Genomic DNA, 18,791 nt, shown 5'->3' on the forward strand with positions numbered 1-18,791 from the left:
TTTCAAAATACAGTGGTAATATAATTTACTATGTAAGTACATTATTCTAACCTTTAGAATAGACATTGATATTAAATATGCATTCATTTTAGAAACTCATGCAAATGTCTAATATAAATATACAAATACACCTACATAAGGTCTTCAAAATAATAACATCCAATTATTTGTTTAATGAATAAATCAAATTTTTAATGAATATAAAAAATATATCGTAGAATCAACAAAATATCATGTGTAAATAATTGTAAATATTTGTACAATTTCATTTCCAAAATTTGCGTAGAAAACAACATACAATATAAAGTAAACAATTCAGATATAAAGCTAACAATTGTTTAAATGGATACATAGACTTAATATTTATTCAAAATAATGATTACAAAAATTTAAACTGTATTTATTAAATATTTCAGCATATTGTAACCAATTATATATAATTTTAAAAATGTTTTTTTTTCTAATTCGTTTCAGCAATGAATATAAGGCCCTTGAGCATTTATTTAAGGTAAGGATTACATATTTTATATGAAAATATCCTTCAATTTTTTTTAAACTACAGTTTTGCATTGATTGGCTTGCACTTCATAGAATTTTTTAAATTACAATATAAAAACTTACGCTACTAATTCTTTAATTTGAATGTAAAATTCATTGAAAACATTCTATCAGGAGACAAAAAAGTTATTCCAATTTTTCAATAACTATTTGTAAAATTTAATACTATTTGTATTATTTGTATTTATTTTGTCAATATTTAAATCAATATCTTCTTACATATTACAAAGTGATGGTCGAAAAATAAACTATTTTATGTAAGTATTATTAGACATTCTGATAGCCATTGTGTATTTATTATAAGAGCTTCAATTAACGATAAAGAGAATTTGAGTTTTTTTATGTGAAAATCTATTTTAAATGTATTATTGTTATGCTTTTGAATATTACTTCAATTATTCGAGCATGTGATTTATTGGGAAAATTTCGAATTAACTATATGATGAAATTGAAGTGGATTCTGTGCATTGATAATTTACATAAAAACACCGTTGATATTGATGTTGAAATTTGTAATGCTTTGAGATTATTATTTGATCTATAAAAACATCTTTTCTATGTGAGTTAATGTTACTGAAAAATGGAATAAAATTTTTTGATGTGGAAGACTAATTTTCTCGACAGCTTTAAAGAAAGTTAGAAATGCGAAAAAATTTAGTATAAAAAGTTTTCACATGCCATTGTAAGCTGGACCACCACCGCCTTCGGGCACTACCCAGTTGATGTTCTGACTGGGATCCTTGATATCACAAGTCTTGCAGTGAATGCAATTCTGGGCGTTGATCTGTAGCCTTTGGCCATCTCCACTTTCGAGTGGAACGAACTCATAGACCCCTAGAACAATCAAAAGCAAGAAGTTTAGAAAACAGTCAACAATTTCAACATATAGATATAACTTTTATATAAAAGTAAAACAATATGAATGTTGAAATGATTATGTCAAATATTATGATAAAAAATCTCAGTGAAAAAGAATTTACTTGGTAGATATTATTTTCGTAAAATGTAATATTAAACATTGCAATATGTACTAAGTAAGTATGATAGGAAAAAATTTGCCCAAGAGAGAGGAATAAGAAACCAAACGAAATTAATCGTCAGCATCCGTATCTAACTCTTTCTCTTGAATGGAGTACAGTTAAGAAGATCTTGAAGAAGGTTGCATGCTTGCGGCACATTTCTCATCCTTTTGACGTTCTCTGAACTTATCAGTCTTTTATAAGATAAATATATCTTGCAGGATAGACTGAACATTAAAATTAAAGATATAAAAGATGTTGAAGTCATACTTTTTTTACTAAAAGATGCTTAGTAGAAATGAGCATTTTCCTGTGTACTAAAAATTAAATGAAATCTGTGCTTTTCTTTTTCTTGTTTTCAATCTTTTTCGGGAGTTTCTTTTACGGTTATTACAGAATAAAAATACACCAAAAAAGTACAAAGATTAAAGAAATCCTAAAAATAATCTATATTACATTTATTCCATAGGGAAAAAAGCAATTTTCTATTTTATTCCTCTTTTGTACTGCAGTGTGCACTCCATTCGTATTGTCCAGCCTTAACCATACATTTATAAGAGAAATAGTAGGATCTTTTAAGCTGCTCAAGCTCAGTGACAGACGTGCACAGATGAATGTTACAGTTGTCGTGAACGTGTTAGCCAGGTTTATCTGAATCGTTAACCAACGGTCGATAGGTAAGTAAAAGTAAAGGTGAGGGAATTTTTCTCAAGACTAGCGTTTTTCAATTCTATTTGCAACATTTTTCATTCAATGACTTTTCGTAGCATTTTTAATCTGTAAATATCTTTTTAATTCTATATTTGTCGGACACTTTAATTTTGTATCAATATTTCTCCTTTCAGTTATTTCTACCGTTTATTTATCTTTAATAGCAATCGAGGATCTTGTCCAGATAAAACAAATATATTCAATGTCTGACTTACTCCCTGCTGCATTTACTATTCATGGCTGACCAAAGTCTACAAGATCTACTATGCACGTCTGACTCCCACGAGCACTTATTCTACTCCCAGCAGGCAGTAACATCCGCGTTGTAAACTCGTCTTATTTGTGAAAACGTCTAGCAACCAATTTAAAATGGATTCCACTTTGATACATCCTTATTTCTTTTTTCCAGTTTGCATTTCCTTGTCTTCTTTATTCCTTAGTGATATGAAAATTCTGAATTACTGCCACTCTTATGTCTCTTTTGAACCGTCAAACAAAAAAGTTACAAGTTCCAACGAAAGATCTTACTTAATGTTGATACTTACGTCTTCATTTTTATCTATTTTATATCATTTCAGCAACGTTTTACTTTTAGCAGTAACCTGCACTCAAAATGGTTAGTGATAAAAAACAAATTTATTTTTGAATCTTTTTTATTTTATTCTTTTTCATTTCTTTTGGATTGAACTGAGTTCCTCATTCTCTTCCCTTAAGTCTTTTCATGCCTTCCAATTCGTTCGCTCCACTGTCTCTTTCTCTCTTATTTCTCGCTTCAATTTTCTTAAAGCTTCACTAACGCATCGAGCAAAAGGAGAAAGACAGAAAGTCGACACTGCCGGAGGGTTGTATCTTTATGCCGCACCCCTATGCTTTTCTTTAGTAGACGACGACGTTTCCTTTAAGGGTGCAAGCTCCGGATTATCGACTGTTAGGTATAACGACCAACCCTACGACGCTGCTGGTCTAAGTACCATGTAAATATTTTTTGCAAATAAGACAATGATACAAAATTTCTGTATTATTTCACATAATCCGTTATGGAATTAAAAAAATAATTAATTTTATTTTTCTATTATTTTCCTTTTGTGCATAAAAAAATAAAGAAATAAAAAAATAAATCATAGAAAAAATGATTCAAAGAGTGATTGAGGTGTCTAGCATAGTAACAATAGAGCACAATAACGGGTTGCAAGAGATTAAGTTATTTTTCTCTTATTTTCTCCAACATGCGAATGATTTGTGGATACAAGAATTTCGACGATTTTGCTCAATAGCAAACAAAAAAACAACTACAGCTAAAATTAAAAGTGAAAAAAATGTTATGATTAAATGATTTGTCTTTGATCCCTTTTTTTAACTTTGTTCACAATAATCCACAGTAATTCAATTAATCAATTCAGATGATATTTTATTATTATCAAGTATTTTTGTATCAACACCCTTTACTTGAATTCAGGTAATTATATCCAACTAAATTAAATTAGGAAATTTAAGAGTCGATATAAGAGATATCGTAGAAAACGAAGAACTACGGAAGCAACTGAAACCCTCGAATAGTCAAGGGGCGCGTTGGATTCTCAGACGCTCTAGCAATTAACTGAAGCGGCGGCATCACATCGAAGAAGGATAAGCGATACGAGTGTACCTTATGATGGTGTTGGAGAAGTTGCAGCTTGTGCTTGGTCCGGGGTTGTCTAGTCGTGCGGGGTTCATCCGGGCTACTCAGGTTCAAGGACACGCCGGTCGATACTCCCAACGCAATATAAGAGAAAGGGACGAAGAGAAGATTCACCCGAGTTGAGAAAGGTAGACGGAGAAGCTAGAAAATAAGGAAGAAACGAATTCAGAAACTTGCGAGGGTTGAAAGCCCGTGAGTCTCATGGGATTCCATAGAATAAATTGTCGGTTCACAGCATTTTCTGTCGAATACGAACAGTCGCATTGGATTGCGACAGATTGAGTTAGGAAAGTAACAATTTATTGGTATTGTCATTCTTTTTTACTTTTTTTCTACCAGACAGCAGCTATTTGTTAGAAAGAATAATTGATCAAGAAATTTATTCATGAAATTACATTTGACAAAAAATTTTTTCATATCAAGTTTTTCTTTAAACATAAAAGTATAAGTAAAGGTTAATAAAGATAAAGATCTAAGGTGAGAATATGCACAGATAGAAAAGCCAAAGAGAAACTTGGAGATTCAAAAACATTAAGAGGATTTTGCTCGTTTGCAAGTCTCCTGTGGTCTTATCCACGTCGAAAGCTTTGCAATCGCAAAACGTCGCGCCTTATTGTTCGCTACTGTATGCAAACGTACGCTCGAGACTTTCTTGTGATAATGAGTCACAAAGAGGCATGTGCGGTGAGAGTTTTTTTTAGTTCCTCCAAGAGTCTCTTTACAACTGAAATAGAAAGGGTAACGTAACAATACAAATACAGGCCACAAAGCTGACAGTAATACTTTGCTACTTTCCACCTTTTTTCTTGATCTCGGGTGTTTATAATGTATTTATTTACATTTCTTTCATGTTCCTCTTGTTCTTTCGGGAGTAATATTTTAGCTAATTACTCCTGCAGACGACTGAATTTACGCACTGACTATTCCTGAAGGATTTAAGTCAAAGACTAAAAATGTAATTGTAAAATCCATTAACTCATAATAAAGTCCCTTTCACCATTGTTATTTTTTTGTTAAATATTCTCAATCGCTACACAAAAAATCTAAACTTGATATACGAAAAAAATTTATGTGGGCATCTATAGACAATAAAAATAAATAAAAATATTGATTCCCATGAGATAGCAAAATTCAATCCGGCAAAGAGAAAATTTGGAAAAAATAGTCAGAGGAAAATTGAAAAAAATGATGTACATAAATTTAATAAATACTCTAATTTTTTTCAACAATTGATTTACGAGAAGCAATTCTAAACGTCGAACAATCTGTCCCGGAATAATACCTCGAACTGTCGCGAGCAATCGACCGACTACCGGTGATTCTATTCGCGTGAATAAACGGCTATCGACAGAGTGATTAATGGAAACGATAAAACTGACTGGTTAGACCCGCTTTTCTCTTAGTCACTTTATCCTTCAATCTCTTTACAGAAGTATAAACGATTGTTTGAGTGAAAATTTTTTAGTTGATAAAGTTACTTTGTAATTTTTTCCACTATATTTTATTCTTTCCTATTTGAGTTTTGTGATTTTTTCGGTTTAGATAAAATAGACTGATGAGAAAACGGAATGGATTTTGCACCCTTTGTAGGAAAACGACTCATTAAAGTGCTAATTTAAATTTAGCCTGAGGGTGCAAATTTAAATGGGAATTTGTTGAGTGACATTGCCAAGTCGATGGGAGCACTAAAAAGTGAATAAAGATATAGATGGACTCACCAGCAGGACAAAAACGTCCCTCGGGACCATCGTAAATTGCCAAGTTCTTCTTCACAGGTACAGTGTCATCTAGAAGAGTCAGATGGGGTGGTTGATCAGCTTCATGATTTGTTCCAGTAAGAGCGACAGATGAAAGAAGATCGAAGGAGACTTCATTATCGGGTTTCGGATAGATGATTGGAGTACACTGTGACGCGGGTTTCAACTTTGTATGATCTGCTCCACCGTGTGAAAGTGTCCAAGGTTCTTTACCTCCGACTAACATAGAGAAACCAGAATAAATCATACCACCATAAAGCCCAAGACTCGAATGAAAACTTGGTCGGAAATTTCTCACTGCTTTCAATTCATTCCAGATCCAACTGTTTTTAATTTTATCTGTATAATTTTTGGGCTCAATACCAATAGTTGTAGAACTATTTATCTCAGCATCAATGATAGCTTCTACAACACTTTCCGCTGCTAACATACCACTCTTCATAGCATTGTGTACTCCCTTAATTTTTGGAACGTTGAGAAAACCTGCTGTACAACCAACCAAACAGCCACCAGGAAATTGCAGCTGTGGAATGCACTGAAAACCACCTTCCACTAGAGCTCGTGCACCATACGCTATTCTAAAATAGTCAATATTAAATTAACTAAATATTTCAATTGTAATGATAAGGAAGATGTAATGAACAATTGGGAGAATTTGATGTACCTCTTTCCGCCTTCAAATGTTGGTCGTATTGCTGGATGCTGTTTGAATCGTTGAAATTCCTTGAAAGGATGCAAATATGGATTGTTATAATCCAAACCCACGACAAAACCTATAGCAACTAATGGCGTTTCTTCATTAAGATGATACAAAAACGATCCTCCATAGGTGTTCTTATCTAACGGCCAACCTACTGTATGTTCGACGGCTCCCGGTCGATGTTTTTCTGGTTGAATTTCCCAGATCTACAAATTAATTCTTACTTCTTGATCTTGATCGAGAAATGTTTGTGATAAAAACACTGACCTCTTTAAGTCCAATACCATAACTTTGGGGTTCACAGTTTGATCGAAGATTTAGTTTCTTAGACAATGATTTTGTTAAATGACCATGACATCCTTCAGCAAAAATAGTACATTTAGCATGAAGTTCCATGCCTCGTTCGAATGTTACTTTTGGAGAACCATCTTTCGCAATACCAACGTCATTAGTAGCAACTCCTTTTACTGAACCATCTTCGTGATATAAAACTTCTGCTCCGGCGTAGCCAGCATATAATTCTACACCTGCTGCTTCTGCTTGTTCACTCAACCAAGCAACTACATGTCCCAGTCTACAGATTAATCATCATTTTTGAAAATAAAATAACTTTTTAAAGTTTGTAAACTTTGATAATAGTAAGCATATTTGATAAGATTTCATATTTACCTTACAATGTAATTTCCATGATTATACATAGGCATTCCCTTAAAAATCGGAATAGATACTCTGCCCTTCTCTGTGAGAAATGCAAATTTATCTTCGGTTACTGGTGTCTTCAAAGGAGCACCAAGCTCTTGCCAATTCGGAATAAGTTCGTTGAGAGCGACTGGATCAATACATGCACCACTCAGAATATGACTTCCAACAGTTCCAGCTTTTTCAACTAATGTTACTCTGAGATCTTTTCCATGTTTCTCTGCTAACTTTTTGGCTTGAATAGCTGCCGACATTCCCGCCGGGCCTCCACCGATAATCAGAATGTCTGTTTCATCTACATAACGTTCCATATTTATATCTAGAAATAATAGACTTATGTTAATTTATTCATCGCTATTTAAAGAATTAGAACCAAAGATAAAGTACTTTGAATTATACCTTTCCATCTTAGATCTGTTTCTCTAGGCACTATCGTATAATGAGTGGTAATTTTAGGAAATAGAGATGCTGAATAGTTTCTTTTAGATAACTGTTGTAACGTCCGTACTATAAAACAAAAGATCATATTATCACATTATCAATGACAAATAGATGATTGAAAACTCTTATTTTTGGTGTAAATTTATTCAATTAATAATTTTTTTTTTAATTTTCTATAGTAACCATCAATTCTATTTAGGATTGAAAGATTTCAAATGATTTATTGAGAGAAGTGTACTTCGGATCGTTACATAACAATTTATTGCAATACAATATACAAAATTGCAATGAGTTATTTTTTTGAGAAAATAAAAAAAAGTGTTTTCAGCACATTAATTAAATCTGTCGGGATGAAACAAAAAAATTAAAAACAAATTGTTTAATTAAAATCATTGATGAATGGAATTGCCTAACAATATGATACAAAAAACATTGCATTATTGATGTATCTAAAGCTACTTACCAAACATTGCAGTATTTACAGCTGCACAAGCCATAGTTACACACTGGTAACTCACAGCTGAGTGCAAATAATTGACCCACAATTTACTTTACACCAATCATGTATTGTTGTCAAATTGATAATAACGTCATCATTGATAATTCTAACCCTCTTACATAAAGACGAACAACGAAGAAACTAAAACGCACGATGCCATTTTACCGCAAATAAAGTAGAAATCTGTAAATTTTTCTATAGATAAATAATCGACGGATTTTCATGAAACTTTTTACCACGAACTCGTTTTTGCTTAGTAAATACTGAATACAAAAGTGAAATAAGTGATAAAATTAAAGATTGTAAGAAAAAAATTTCCCAATTTTGATGATCGAGGGCTCATTATTATTTACATTTATATTGTCTGCAATAGATGTTGAAGTGCAGGGCACCATCAGAGAAGAGAAACCAGTATAAAGGTCAGTCCATATGGAAACTAAGAAATGCAATCAGCATTCATGAAAATGACCGCAAGACGGCACGCCAACCCGGCATCGAACAATGGCTATAATGAGTTATCATTAGCAAAAAACTTATGCATATTTTTATGTCTTGCAGTTTTTCGAGAATATCTCCTGATTTTACTAACCAAATATGGTCAACAGCCAGTGTTTAGAAACCGTCTCGTCCCCGTCTTTCCAATGAAATCCTTAATTTTGAGATCCAAGCATAAATACGCTTTTTAGCTATTTTTGAGGTTAAAAAAAAAAATTCTTCGATTTTGATGATTGAGGGTTACTCCGTACGTTTCGGTGCTCTGAAATTCGACCTTAAATGACCATTTATTTCACCGACTATATAACCGAAAATAAACGTGAAACCGGAAATGGCTATAATTTAAGCATAAATTATGCTCGGATCGTAATTTTGACTAGTGCATTAGAAAGCTCTCGATCTCGAGAATCCATGGACATGCTTGTGTTCCATGTACCTCCCATAGATCGTGAGTTATTGGCGAAAAACGAAGCTATGCTCCAATAAAACATAGAAAAATCTTTAAACGCTCATAACTCGAAAACTAAGCGAGATACGGCATTTTTGACGGGGATATCCTATAGGGGGGATCCAATTTTTTACTCAGGTCCAGATCTTTCATATGAGCCCTCGATCAACCCCGTAGCATCATTTGCATAGAAGTTATGCATATTTTTATGTTTTGCAGTTTTTCGAGAATATCTCCTGATTTTACTAACCAAATATGGTCAACAGCCAGTGTTTGGAAACCGTCTCGTCCCCGTCTTTCCAATGAAATCCTCAATTTTGAGATCCAAGCATAAATACGCTTTTTAGCTATTTTTGAGGTTAAAAAAAAAAATTCTTCGATTTTGATGATTGAGGGTTACTCCGTACGTTTCGGTGCTCTGAAATTCGACCTTAAATGACCATTTATTTCACCGACTATATAACCGAAAATAAACGTGAAACCGGAAATGGCTATAATTTAAGCATAAATTATGCTCGGATCGTAATTTTGACTAGTGCATTAGAAAGCTCTCGATCTCGAGAATCCATGGACATGCTTGTGTTCCATGTACCTCCCATAGATCGTGAGTTATTGGCGAAAAACGAAGCTATGCTCCAATAAAACATAGAAAAATCTTTAAACGCTCATAACTCGAAAACTAAGCGAGATACGGCATTTTTGACGGGGATATCCTATAGGGGGGATCCAATTTTTTACTCAGGTCCAGATCTTCATATGAGCCCTCGATCAACCCCGTAGCATCATTTGCATAGAAGTTATGCATATTTTTATGTTTTGCAGTTTTTCGAGAATATCTCCTGATTTTACTAACCAAATATGGTCAACAGCCAGTGTTTGGAAACCGTCTCGTCCCCGTCTTTCCAATGAAATCCTCAATTTTGAGATCCAAGCATAAATACGCTTTTTAGCTATTTTTGAGGTTAAAAAAAAAAATTCTTCGATTTTGATGATTGAGGGTTACTCCGTACGTTTCGGTGCTCTGAAATTCGACCGTAAATGACCATTTATTTCACCGACTATATAACCGAAAATAAACGTGAAACCGGAAATGGCTATAATTTAAGCATAAATTATGCTCGGATCGTAATTTTGACTAGTGCATTAGAAAGCTCTCGATCTCGAGAATCCATGGACATGCTTGTGTTCCATGTACCTCCCATAGATCGTGAGTTATTGGCGAAAAACGAAGCTATGCTCCAATAAAACATAGAAAAATCTTTAAACGCTCATAACTCGAAAACTAAGCGAGATACGGCATTTTTGACGGGGATATCCTATAGGGGGGATCCAATTTTTTACTCAGGTCCAGATCTTTCATATGAGCCCTCGATCAACCCCGTAGCATCATTTGCATAGAAGTTATGCATATTTTTATGTTTTGCAGTTTTTCGAGAATATCTCCTGATTTTACTAACCAAATATGGTCAACAGCCAGTGTTTGGAAACCGTCTCGTCCCCGTCTTTCCAATGAAATCCTCAATTTTGAGATCCAAGCATAAATACGCTTTTTAGCTATTTTTGAGGTTAAAAAAAAAAATTCTTCGATTTTGATGATTGAGGGTTACTCCGTACGTTTCGGTGCTCTGAAATTCGACCGTAAATGACCATTTATTTCACCGACTATATAACCGAAAATAAACGTGAAACCGGAAATGGCTATAATTTAAGCATAAATTATGCTCGGATCGTAATTTTGACTAGTGCATTAGAAAGCTCTCGATCTCGAGAATCCATGGACATGCTTGTGTTCCATGTACCTCCCATAGATCGTGAGTTATTGGCGAAAAACGAAGCTATGCTCCAATAAAACATAGAAAAATCTTTAAACGCTCATAACTCGAAAACTAAGCGAGATACGGCATTTTTGACGGGGATATCCTATAGGGGGGATCCAATTTTTTACTCAGGTCCAGATCTTTCATATGAGCCCTCGATCAACCCCGTAGCATCATTTGCATAGAAGTTATGCATATTTTTATGTTTTGCAGTTTTTCGAGAATATCTCCTGATTTTACTAACCAAATATGGTCAACAGCCAGTGTTTGGAAACCGTCTCGTCCCCGTCTTTCCAATGAAATCCTCAATTTTGAGATCCAAGCATAAATACGCTTTTTAGCTATTTTTGAGGTTAAAAAAAAAAATTCTTCGATTTTGATGATTGAGGGTTACTCCGTACGTTTCGGTGCTCTGAAATTCGACCGTAAATGACCATTTATTTCACCGACTATATAACCGAAAATAAACGTGAAACCGGAAATGGCTATAATTTAAGCATAAATTATGCTCGGATCGTAATTTTGACTAGTGCATTAGAAAGCTCTCGATCTCGAGAATCCATGGACATGCTTGTGTTCCATGTACCTCCCATAGATCGTGAGTTATTGGCGAAAAACGAAGCTATGCTCCAATAAAACATAGAAAAATCTTTAAACGCTCATAACTCGAAAACTAAGCGAGATACGGCATTTTTGACGGGGATATCCTATAGGGGGGATCCAATTTTTTACTCAGGTCCAGATCTTTCATATGAGCCCTCGATCAACCCCGTAGCATCATTTGCATAGAAGTTATGCATATTTTTATGTTTTGCAGTTTTTCGAGAATATCTCCTGATTTTACTAACCAAATATGGTCAACAGCCAGTGTTTGGAAACCGTCTCGTCCCCGTCTTTCCAATGAAATCCTCAATTTTGAGATCCAAGCATAAATACGCTTTTTAGCTATTTTTGAGGTTAAAAAAAAAAATTCTTCGATTTTGATGATTGAGGGTTACTCCGTACGTTTCGGTGCTCTGAAATTCGACCGTAAATGACCATTTATTTCACCGACTATATAACCGAAAATAAACGTGAAACCGGAAATGGCTATAATTTAAGCATAAATTATGCTCGGATCGTAATTTTGACTAGTGCATTAGAAAGCTCTCGATCTCGAGAATCCATGGACATGCTTGTGTTCCATGTACCTCCCATAGATCGTGAGTTATTGGCGAAAAACGAAGCTATGCTCCAATAAAACATAGAAAAATCTTTAAACGCTCATAACTCGAAAACTAAGCGAGATACGGCATTTTTGACGGGGATATCCTATAGGGGGGATCCAATTTTTTACTCAGGTCCAGATCTTTCATATGAGCCCTCGATCAACCCCGTAGCATCATTTGCATAGAAGTTATGCATATTTTTATGTTTTGCAGTTTTTCGAGAATATCTCCTGATTTTACTAACCAAATATGGTCAACAGCCAGTGTTTGGAAACCGTCTCGTCCCCGTCTTTCCAATGAAATCCTCAATTTTGAGATCCAAGCATAAATACGCTTTTTAGCTATTTTTGAGGTTAAAAAAAAAAATTCTTCGATTTTGATGATTGAGGGTTACTCCGTACGTTTCGGTGCTCTGAAATTCGACCGTAAATGACCATTTATTTCACCGACTATATAACCGAAAATAAACGTGAAACCGGAAATGGCTATAATTTAAGCATAAATTATGCTCGGATCGTAATTTTGACTAGTGCATTAGAAAGCTCTCGATCTCGAGAATCCATGGACATGCTTGTGTTCCATGTACCTCCCATAGATCGTGAGTTATTGGCGAAAAACGAAGCTATGCTCCAATAAAACATAGAAAAATCTTTAAACGCTCATAACTCGAAAACTAAGCGAGATACGGCATTTTTGACGGGGATATCCTATAGGGGGGATCCAATTTTTTACTCAGGTCCAGATCTTTCATATGAGCCCTCGATCAACCCCGTAGCATCATTTGCATAGAAGTTATGCATATTTTTATGTTTTGCAGTTTTTCGAGAATATCTCCTGATTTTACTAACCAAATATGGTCAACAGCCAGTGTTTGGAAACCGTCTCGTCCCCGTCTTTCCAATGAAATCCTCAATTTTGAGATCCAAGCATAAATACGCTTTTTAGCTATTTTTGAGGTTAAAAAAAAAAATTCTTCGATTTTGATGATTGAGGGTTACTCCGTACGTTTCGGTGCTCTGAAATTCGACCGTAAATGACCATTTATTTCACCGACTATATAACCGAAAATAAACGTGAAACCGGAAATGGCTATAATTTAAGCATAAATTATGCTCGGATCGTAATTTTGACTAGTGCATTAGGAAGCTCTCGATCTCGAGAATCCATGGACATGCTTGTGTTCCATGTACCTCCCATAGATCGTGAGTTATTGGCGAAAAACGAAGCTATGCTCCAATAAAACATAGAAAAATCTTTAAACGCTCATAACTCGAAAACTAAGCGAGATACGGCATTTTTGACGGGGATATCCTATAGGGGGGATCCAATTTTTTACTCAGGTCCAGATCTTTCATATGAGCCCTCGATCAACCCCGTAGCATCATTTGCATAGAAGTTATGCATATTTTTATGTTTTGCAGTTTTTCGAGAATATCTCCTGATTTTACTAACCAAATATGGTCAACAGCCAGTGTTTGGAAACCGTCTCGTCCCCGTCTTTCCAATGAAATCCTCAATTTTGAGATCCAAGCATAAATACGCTTTTTAGCTATTTTTGAGGTTAAAAAAAAAAATTCTTCGATTTTGATGATTGAGGGTTACTCCGTACGTTTCGGTGCTCTGAAATTCGACCGTAAATGACCATTTATTTCACCGACTATATAACCGAAAATAAACGTGAAACCGGAAATGGCTATAATTTAAGCATAAATTATGCTCGGATCGTAATTTTGACTAGTGCATTAGAAAGCTCTCGATCTCGAGAATCCATGGACATGCTTGTGTTCCATGTACCTCCCATAGATCGTGAGTTATTGGCGAAAAACGAAGCTATGCTCCAATAAAACATAGAAAAATCTTTAAACGCTCATAACTCGAAAACTAAGCGAGATACGGCATTTTTGACGGGGATATCCTATAGGGGGGATCCAATTTTTTACTCAGGTCCAGATCTCTCATATGAGCCCTCGATCAACCCCGTAGCATCATTTGCATAGAAGTTATGCATATTTTTATGTTTTGCAGTTTTTCGAGAATATCTCCTGATTTTACTAACCAAATATGGTCAACAGCCAGTGTTTAGAAACCGTCTCGTCCCCGTCTTTCCAATGAAATCCTTAATTTTGAGATCCAAGCATAAATTCGTGGAGGAATTAGAAACTTACGATCCATTGTATTTAGATTTAGGCGGAATAATTCAGCTTCGTGACTTGAGCCCAGCCTTAAAGTAAATAATGAACTACATAGTTGAATATTAAGACTGTAAATACATGAGTGTACATTTATTATCAATTAACGTATATTAATATTAATAAATTATTGATGTACAATTGATTAAAATTCATTTTTTGACATTGTTATTTTGAAGAGAAGATGCATTAACGTGCACATGAATTAAATTTATCAAAAAATTCAGATTTTGGTTGATATTTATAAACTTTTGTGTTTAGATAATTTTGCCGTGATTTTTGTTGTTGAGCCAATTGTAAATTTTCTGCTGCTATTTGTTTCCGCGTTTCTCTGAAATAAGCAGATTATTCAACTACATTAACGAGTATTCTCTTTAATTGGATAATGTAAGTTATTATCTTAATACTGAGTGACTATTGTCTTTAATAGCCTAGATGTGCTATTTTGTGAACTTTCAATTCAGATTTTAAAACATCATACGCGAAAATCTCTACAATGTAATAAAGGTATGTTGTTTCTATTTTATTTTTCAACTTAATATCTCAGTAATCATATTTGCAAACTAACTGACTTTGTATATGTCATTTTAATAACTTTATTCTCTTTATTCATATTGTTTTTAGGTATGCTAATGCTTGATCAAGAACGATTGAAAGGAAAACAATATTCTTGTTACGTTCAAACAAAATGAAATGGCGTTTTCTGTTAACAACAAAATTTTTCGTTCTCTACTCTTCTTATTATATAGAAACAGATAACTTGGATTTAACAAAGCCTGAGACATTTATATGTCTATTAAATCATTAATTACTTGAAATCTTCGATTAAAAAGTTCTCTAAATAACTTGTCTTTTGTTGACTATTTCCAAAAAAACTTACCTATCTTTTTGGTTTAGTTCTTCATAATACTTTTCAGCTATTTGCATATTTTCTAGCATGATTCGATTCCACTCCTCGTTTTTATGTTTCTCTTCCTGTCGCATTCTCTATTATATTTTTAAATTTATTAATACATGTGTAATTTATAAACTCAATGGGCTCAATTAATTCTATAAATGTTTTAACATAATATAAGAAGTTGAAGATGAAAATTACTTGAATTTCCTGCATCTGTCGTGCTTGCTCGTGTTGAATGACCTTGAGTTCATCAGATGACATGCCCTTGTAGCGGTCAGTTAGTGGTTTGTAAGGTCCACAAATGCTTTCCGCTTGTTCTCGTGCTTCCGTTAGGAAGTCACCAGTTACGTGGTTATAAATCTCAGCACGCTTGTCTTCTTCATCTTTAATAGCCTCACAACGTCGACGATACTCTTGCTCCTCTGCCTTTATAGAGCAGTTAAAAATTATTTATGATAACTTTATAGCCTTCACTTATATTGAGAATCAGTTTATATCATTCTGACATTAACATTTCTCCGTAAAATCTCTATGAAAATATCTAAATCACATAAAATCGTAATAAGAAAAAATAGCTATTAAAACTCTTCAATTTACCAATGCATATTACGAAATATAAATTATATAGTGCTGAAGAGGAATAACGGAAAGAACATAAATTACAATTTGAAATAAAACAGTGATTAAGTGAGTATTGAACATCTAATGTCGACTGAAAATATTTATTCAAGAAATCATTGATTGAATAAATGAAAGATTCAATAAAAACTGGAGTTTTAATTTCTCCATTTTCTATAATAGTTAATATTTTTCCACTGCTATTCATTTTAAGTTGTTCAAAAAAAAGTTGTGAAAGCTGTATTAATTATAAAAATTAATTGATTAATGCAGTAATTAACCTTTGTGAATATTTTATAGTGAAACCGTATCTAAATGATTAAAAATATTTATCACCTAATTATTCATCATTTATAAGCTATAAATAATTTAAATCTATTTTTGAGCGATTTAATTGAAGCCTGTGAAATAAAGAAATGAATATAGCTATTACAAGAGTACGATTGAATTGAGCATTGGCTTCATTAAGGCGTCGACGACACTCTTCTTCAATTCTTTCGAGTTCAATCGCGCGTCTATCTCGCGAAATGACAAGCTGTTGAAAAGATTCTTCAACATTCTGTTGCTCCTGCTCATTCTTTCGTTTTTCGTACACCTGCTGCATCAGCCACGATTGCATCTGCTCTTTTTGGTCTTTCAGACGTGCTTTTCTTTTTATGTCCTCGCCGTCAAACCTAAAAATAAATTCTAAAAATTCATTGTAATCTGCCAACACCGTAAAATGAAAAAGAAACTAATATGATATTGCAAATACTAATGATAAGATGAATTTTTTTGAGCTGACTTTTGTGCAGATGCAGGGCCAAGTCGTGGATCATCATCAGATATTCGAGCAGGAATAGTTTTTTTTAATCGATCAGGATCATAAAGATCATAATCACGACGATCTTGTGGACGTTGATAGATTTGCCGGAAATTATTTATCTGTCTGTCCATTACCTTCCTTTCCTGGAATATTAATTAATCTAATTTTAAAGATATATACTAAAGTGCTTTCATAAGAAATTATCTGTCTAAGAAATAGTATCATTATGTAAATGACTACAATTGTAAAAATATCAATTAACAAGCTATTTAAAATCAACAAAGATCCATCAAAGTCACTAAAGTCAAATGAGATGGACGGTTTTCGTAGAATAGTTTAAAAAGATTTATATACTGCACAATCGTTTGTGTTTTTTCTTATTTTTCCAACTTCTTATCTACTTAACTTTGCTTTTAAAACTTCAAAAACCGAGACCTTGCTATATATCTAAAGCGATAAAACTGCATTATACCAGAAAAATATTTTATCATCATACCTCCTCCTGCTGTTTCTCAAGCATGATTGCAAACTGGCTGCTGCGCACTAGAGCTTCATCCATTCGACATTCCCGTTCTCGCTCATGCTGACGCAGCTTCTGCTTCTCTTTAATTTGCTTGTCCAGGAATTCTCTATCTATCTTTATTAAGAAAATAAATAAATACATTCTTCTTTTACCATAAATATTATTTTTAGCAACTACATATGATAAAATGTATTATTTCCGCTTTTTTGTATACTAATTGAATTTGATATTGATAGAGTATTGTAAAAAAGTTACAAGATCCTAGAACACATTTTTTTTTGCATTTGAATTGATTTATTCTTGGTTTTTATTCTACATATTCTTCCTTATGAGCAATCTTCCCACGGGCATTTATCAATCTCATATTCTTTAACTCTTCCCTCTTTACTTGGAATTTTCAGTATAATCAATTGCAAATTTATTCCAAATATAACGAAGTTTTTATTATTTTTGGAAAAATAAAAGTAATATTGTGTAATAAGTAAGAGTTCTAGAGACTTTTTTTAGATATAAAAATTTAAATAGTATTTTTCTCAAATACATAGCATACAGAACATATCAACATTGAGTAAAAATATTTACAGTGATTCAATAATTTCATTTATATCAAATAGTCAAACCAAAATCACCCTTTCAACTAAAAAATGTAATAATAGAAAATTAAGTTTGAGAAGATTGGAAAGATCACTCAATTTTTTCAACTTTTTTGGTAAAAGTTGAACCAATCTTGCACAAAATCTAGTTAGCTGTGAATAATGAGAAGATAGACTCAAAAAGAGCTCTAGAATTATCAACATTATTTGAATGGCTTTCAAGATATCATTCAGAACAAAATCCACTTAATATTACAAAACTTTGATGATATTTTGAGAACTAATTTCAATCACAAGGCAATCACTTGATGCAATCAAGGTTACTTTATTGATTTAATTTTTATTCAAATCTTTTTTTTGATTCTCAACTATAAATTAATTTTAATTTTAACTTTTACTAAGAATTTCTTTTATTCAGTGGGTAAAATATTTTTCTTTTTTTGTAATGATTCCAATTTAGTCAAAAATACACATTGATTTTCCAATAATTTTGCTATTTATTGAGTGGTTCTCTGAATAAAAATAGTTTCATATCTTTTTCCTATAATTGATAACTCTATATCAACTTTCTATTTGAAAATAAATTTTACGTAACTTAATTAAATCCAATTCAATTGAAAATACAAAGATAAAAATAAAGCTATCACTTTTTTTCCTACATCTAAATCATATCTTATTATTTATAATAAAATTCTTCCAATAATTATGACAATTTATATTAAAAATATTTACCCCAATTTGACGTATCCGTGGATTAAAAATTCTCCGTTTCCTTGTTTCTTCTACTTGTCTTCTCTTTTCAACTTTTGCTACAACCTTGAGGTCCTGTTGCGTTGTTAGATCAAACTTAAACATCTCTCTGGTAGAAATAACTTAGACAGACGAAAAAAATATTAAGCAAATGTCATTCTGTTGAAACAATAACTAACGATCAATAGGGATAAAAAACAATTGAAAAAAACAAAAAAAAATTTTTTAAGGTAAAAAAAAAACCCAAACCGTAAAAAACCTGGTTGTCTTCTCCATTATACTTCAAATAGGTTTCTTAACAAATGAAAGGTAGAACTTTTTAGTTCTGATTCGTTTCCATGGATTGTTTGACTTCCCCATAAAACTGATAATATCAATGATTAGT

At 33.0% G+C, this 18,791-nt stretch overlaps 2 protein-coding genes across 2 annotated transcripts; both read right to left on the reverse strand.

The window, feature by feature from the left end:
- Nucleotides 1-451: 451 nt before the first annotated feature.
- Etf-QO (electron transfer flavoprotein-ubiquinone oxidoreductase) lies at nt 452-8,195 on the reverse strand. Its single transcript, XM_035095391.1, has 7 exons — nt 8,027-8,195; nt 7,522-7,629; nt 7,093-7,441; nt 6,691-6,997; nt 6,388-6,629; nt 5,685-6,301; nt 452-1,392 (listed from the first exon to the last, which is right to left on the reverse strand). The coding sequence occupies exons 1-7, from the start codon at nt 8,058-8,060 to the stop codon at nt 1,229-1,231; spliced, it is 1,821 nt and encodes a 606-aa protein (XP_034951282.1). The 5' UTR covers nt 8,061-8,195; the 3' UTR covers nt 452-1,228.
- A 6,197-nt stretch (nt 8,196-14,392) lies between these two features.
- On the reverse strand, nt 14,393-18,562 carry LOC118074359 (RIB43A-like with coiled-coils protein 2). The gene is made up of 7 exons (XM_035095514.1): nt 18,389-18,562; nt 17,037-17,177; nt 16,520-16,683; nt 16,169-16,409; nt 15,316-15,543; nt 15,100-15,206; nt 14,393-14,550 (listed from the first exon to the last, which is right to left on the reverse strand). The coding sequence occupies exons 1-7, from the start codon at nt 18,509-18,511 to the stop codon at nt 14,409-14,411; spliced, it is 1,146 nt and encodes a 381-aa protein (XP_034951405.1). The 5' UTR covers nt 18,512-18,562; the 3' UTR covers nt 14,393-14,408.
- Nucleotides 18,563-18,791: the final 229 nt, after the last annotated feature.

This window comes from Chelonus insularis, unplaced genomic scaffold, assembly GCF_013357705.1.
Source record: "Chelonus insularis isolate UGA/USDA-ARS -01 unplaced genomic scaffold, ASM1335770v1 contig_116_pilon, whole genome shotgun sequence".
Classification (NCBI taxonomy): domain Eukaryota; kingdom Metazoa; phylum Arthropoda; class Insecta; order Hymenoptera; family Braconidae; genus Chelonus; species Chelonus insularis.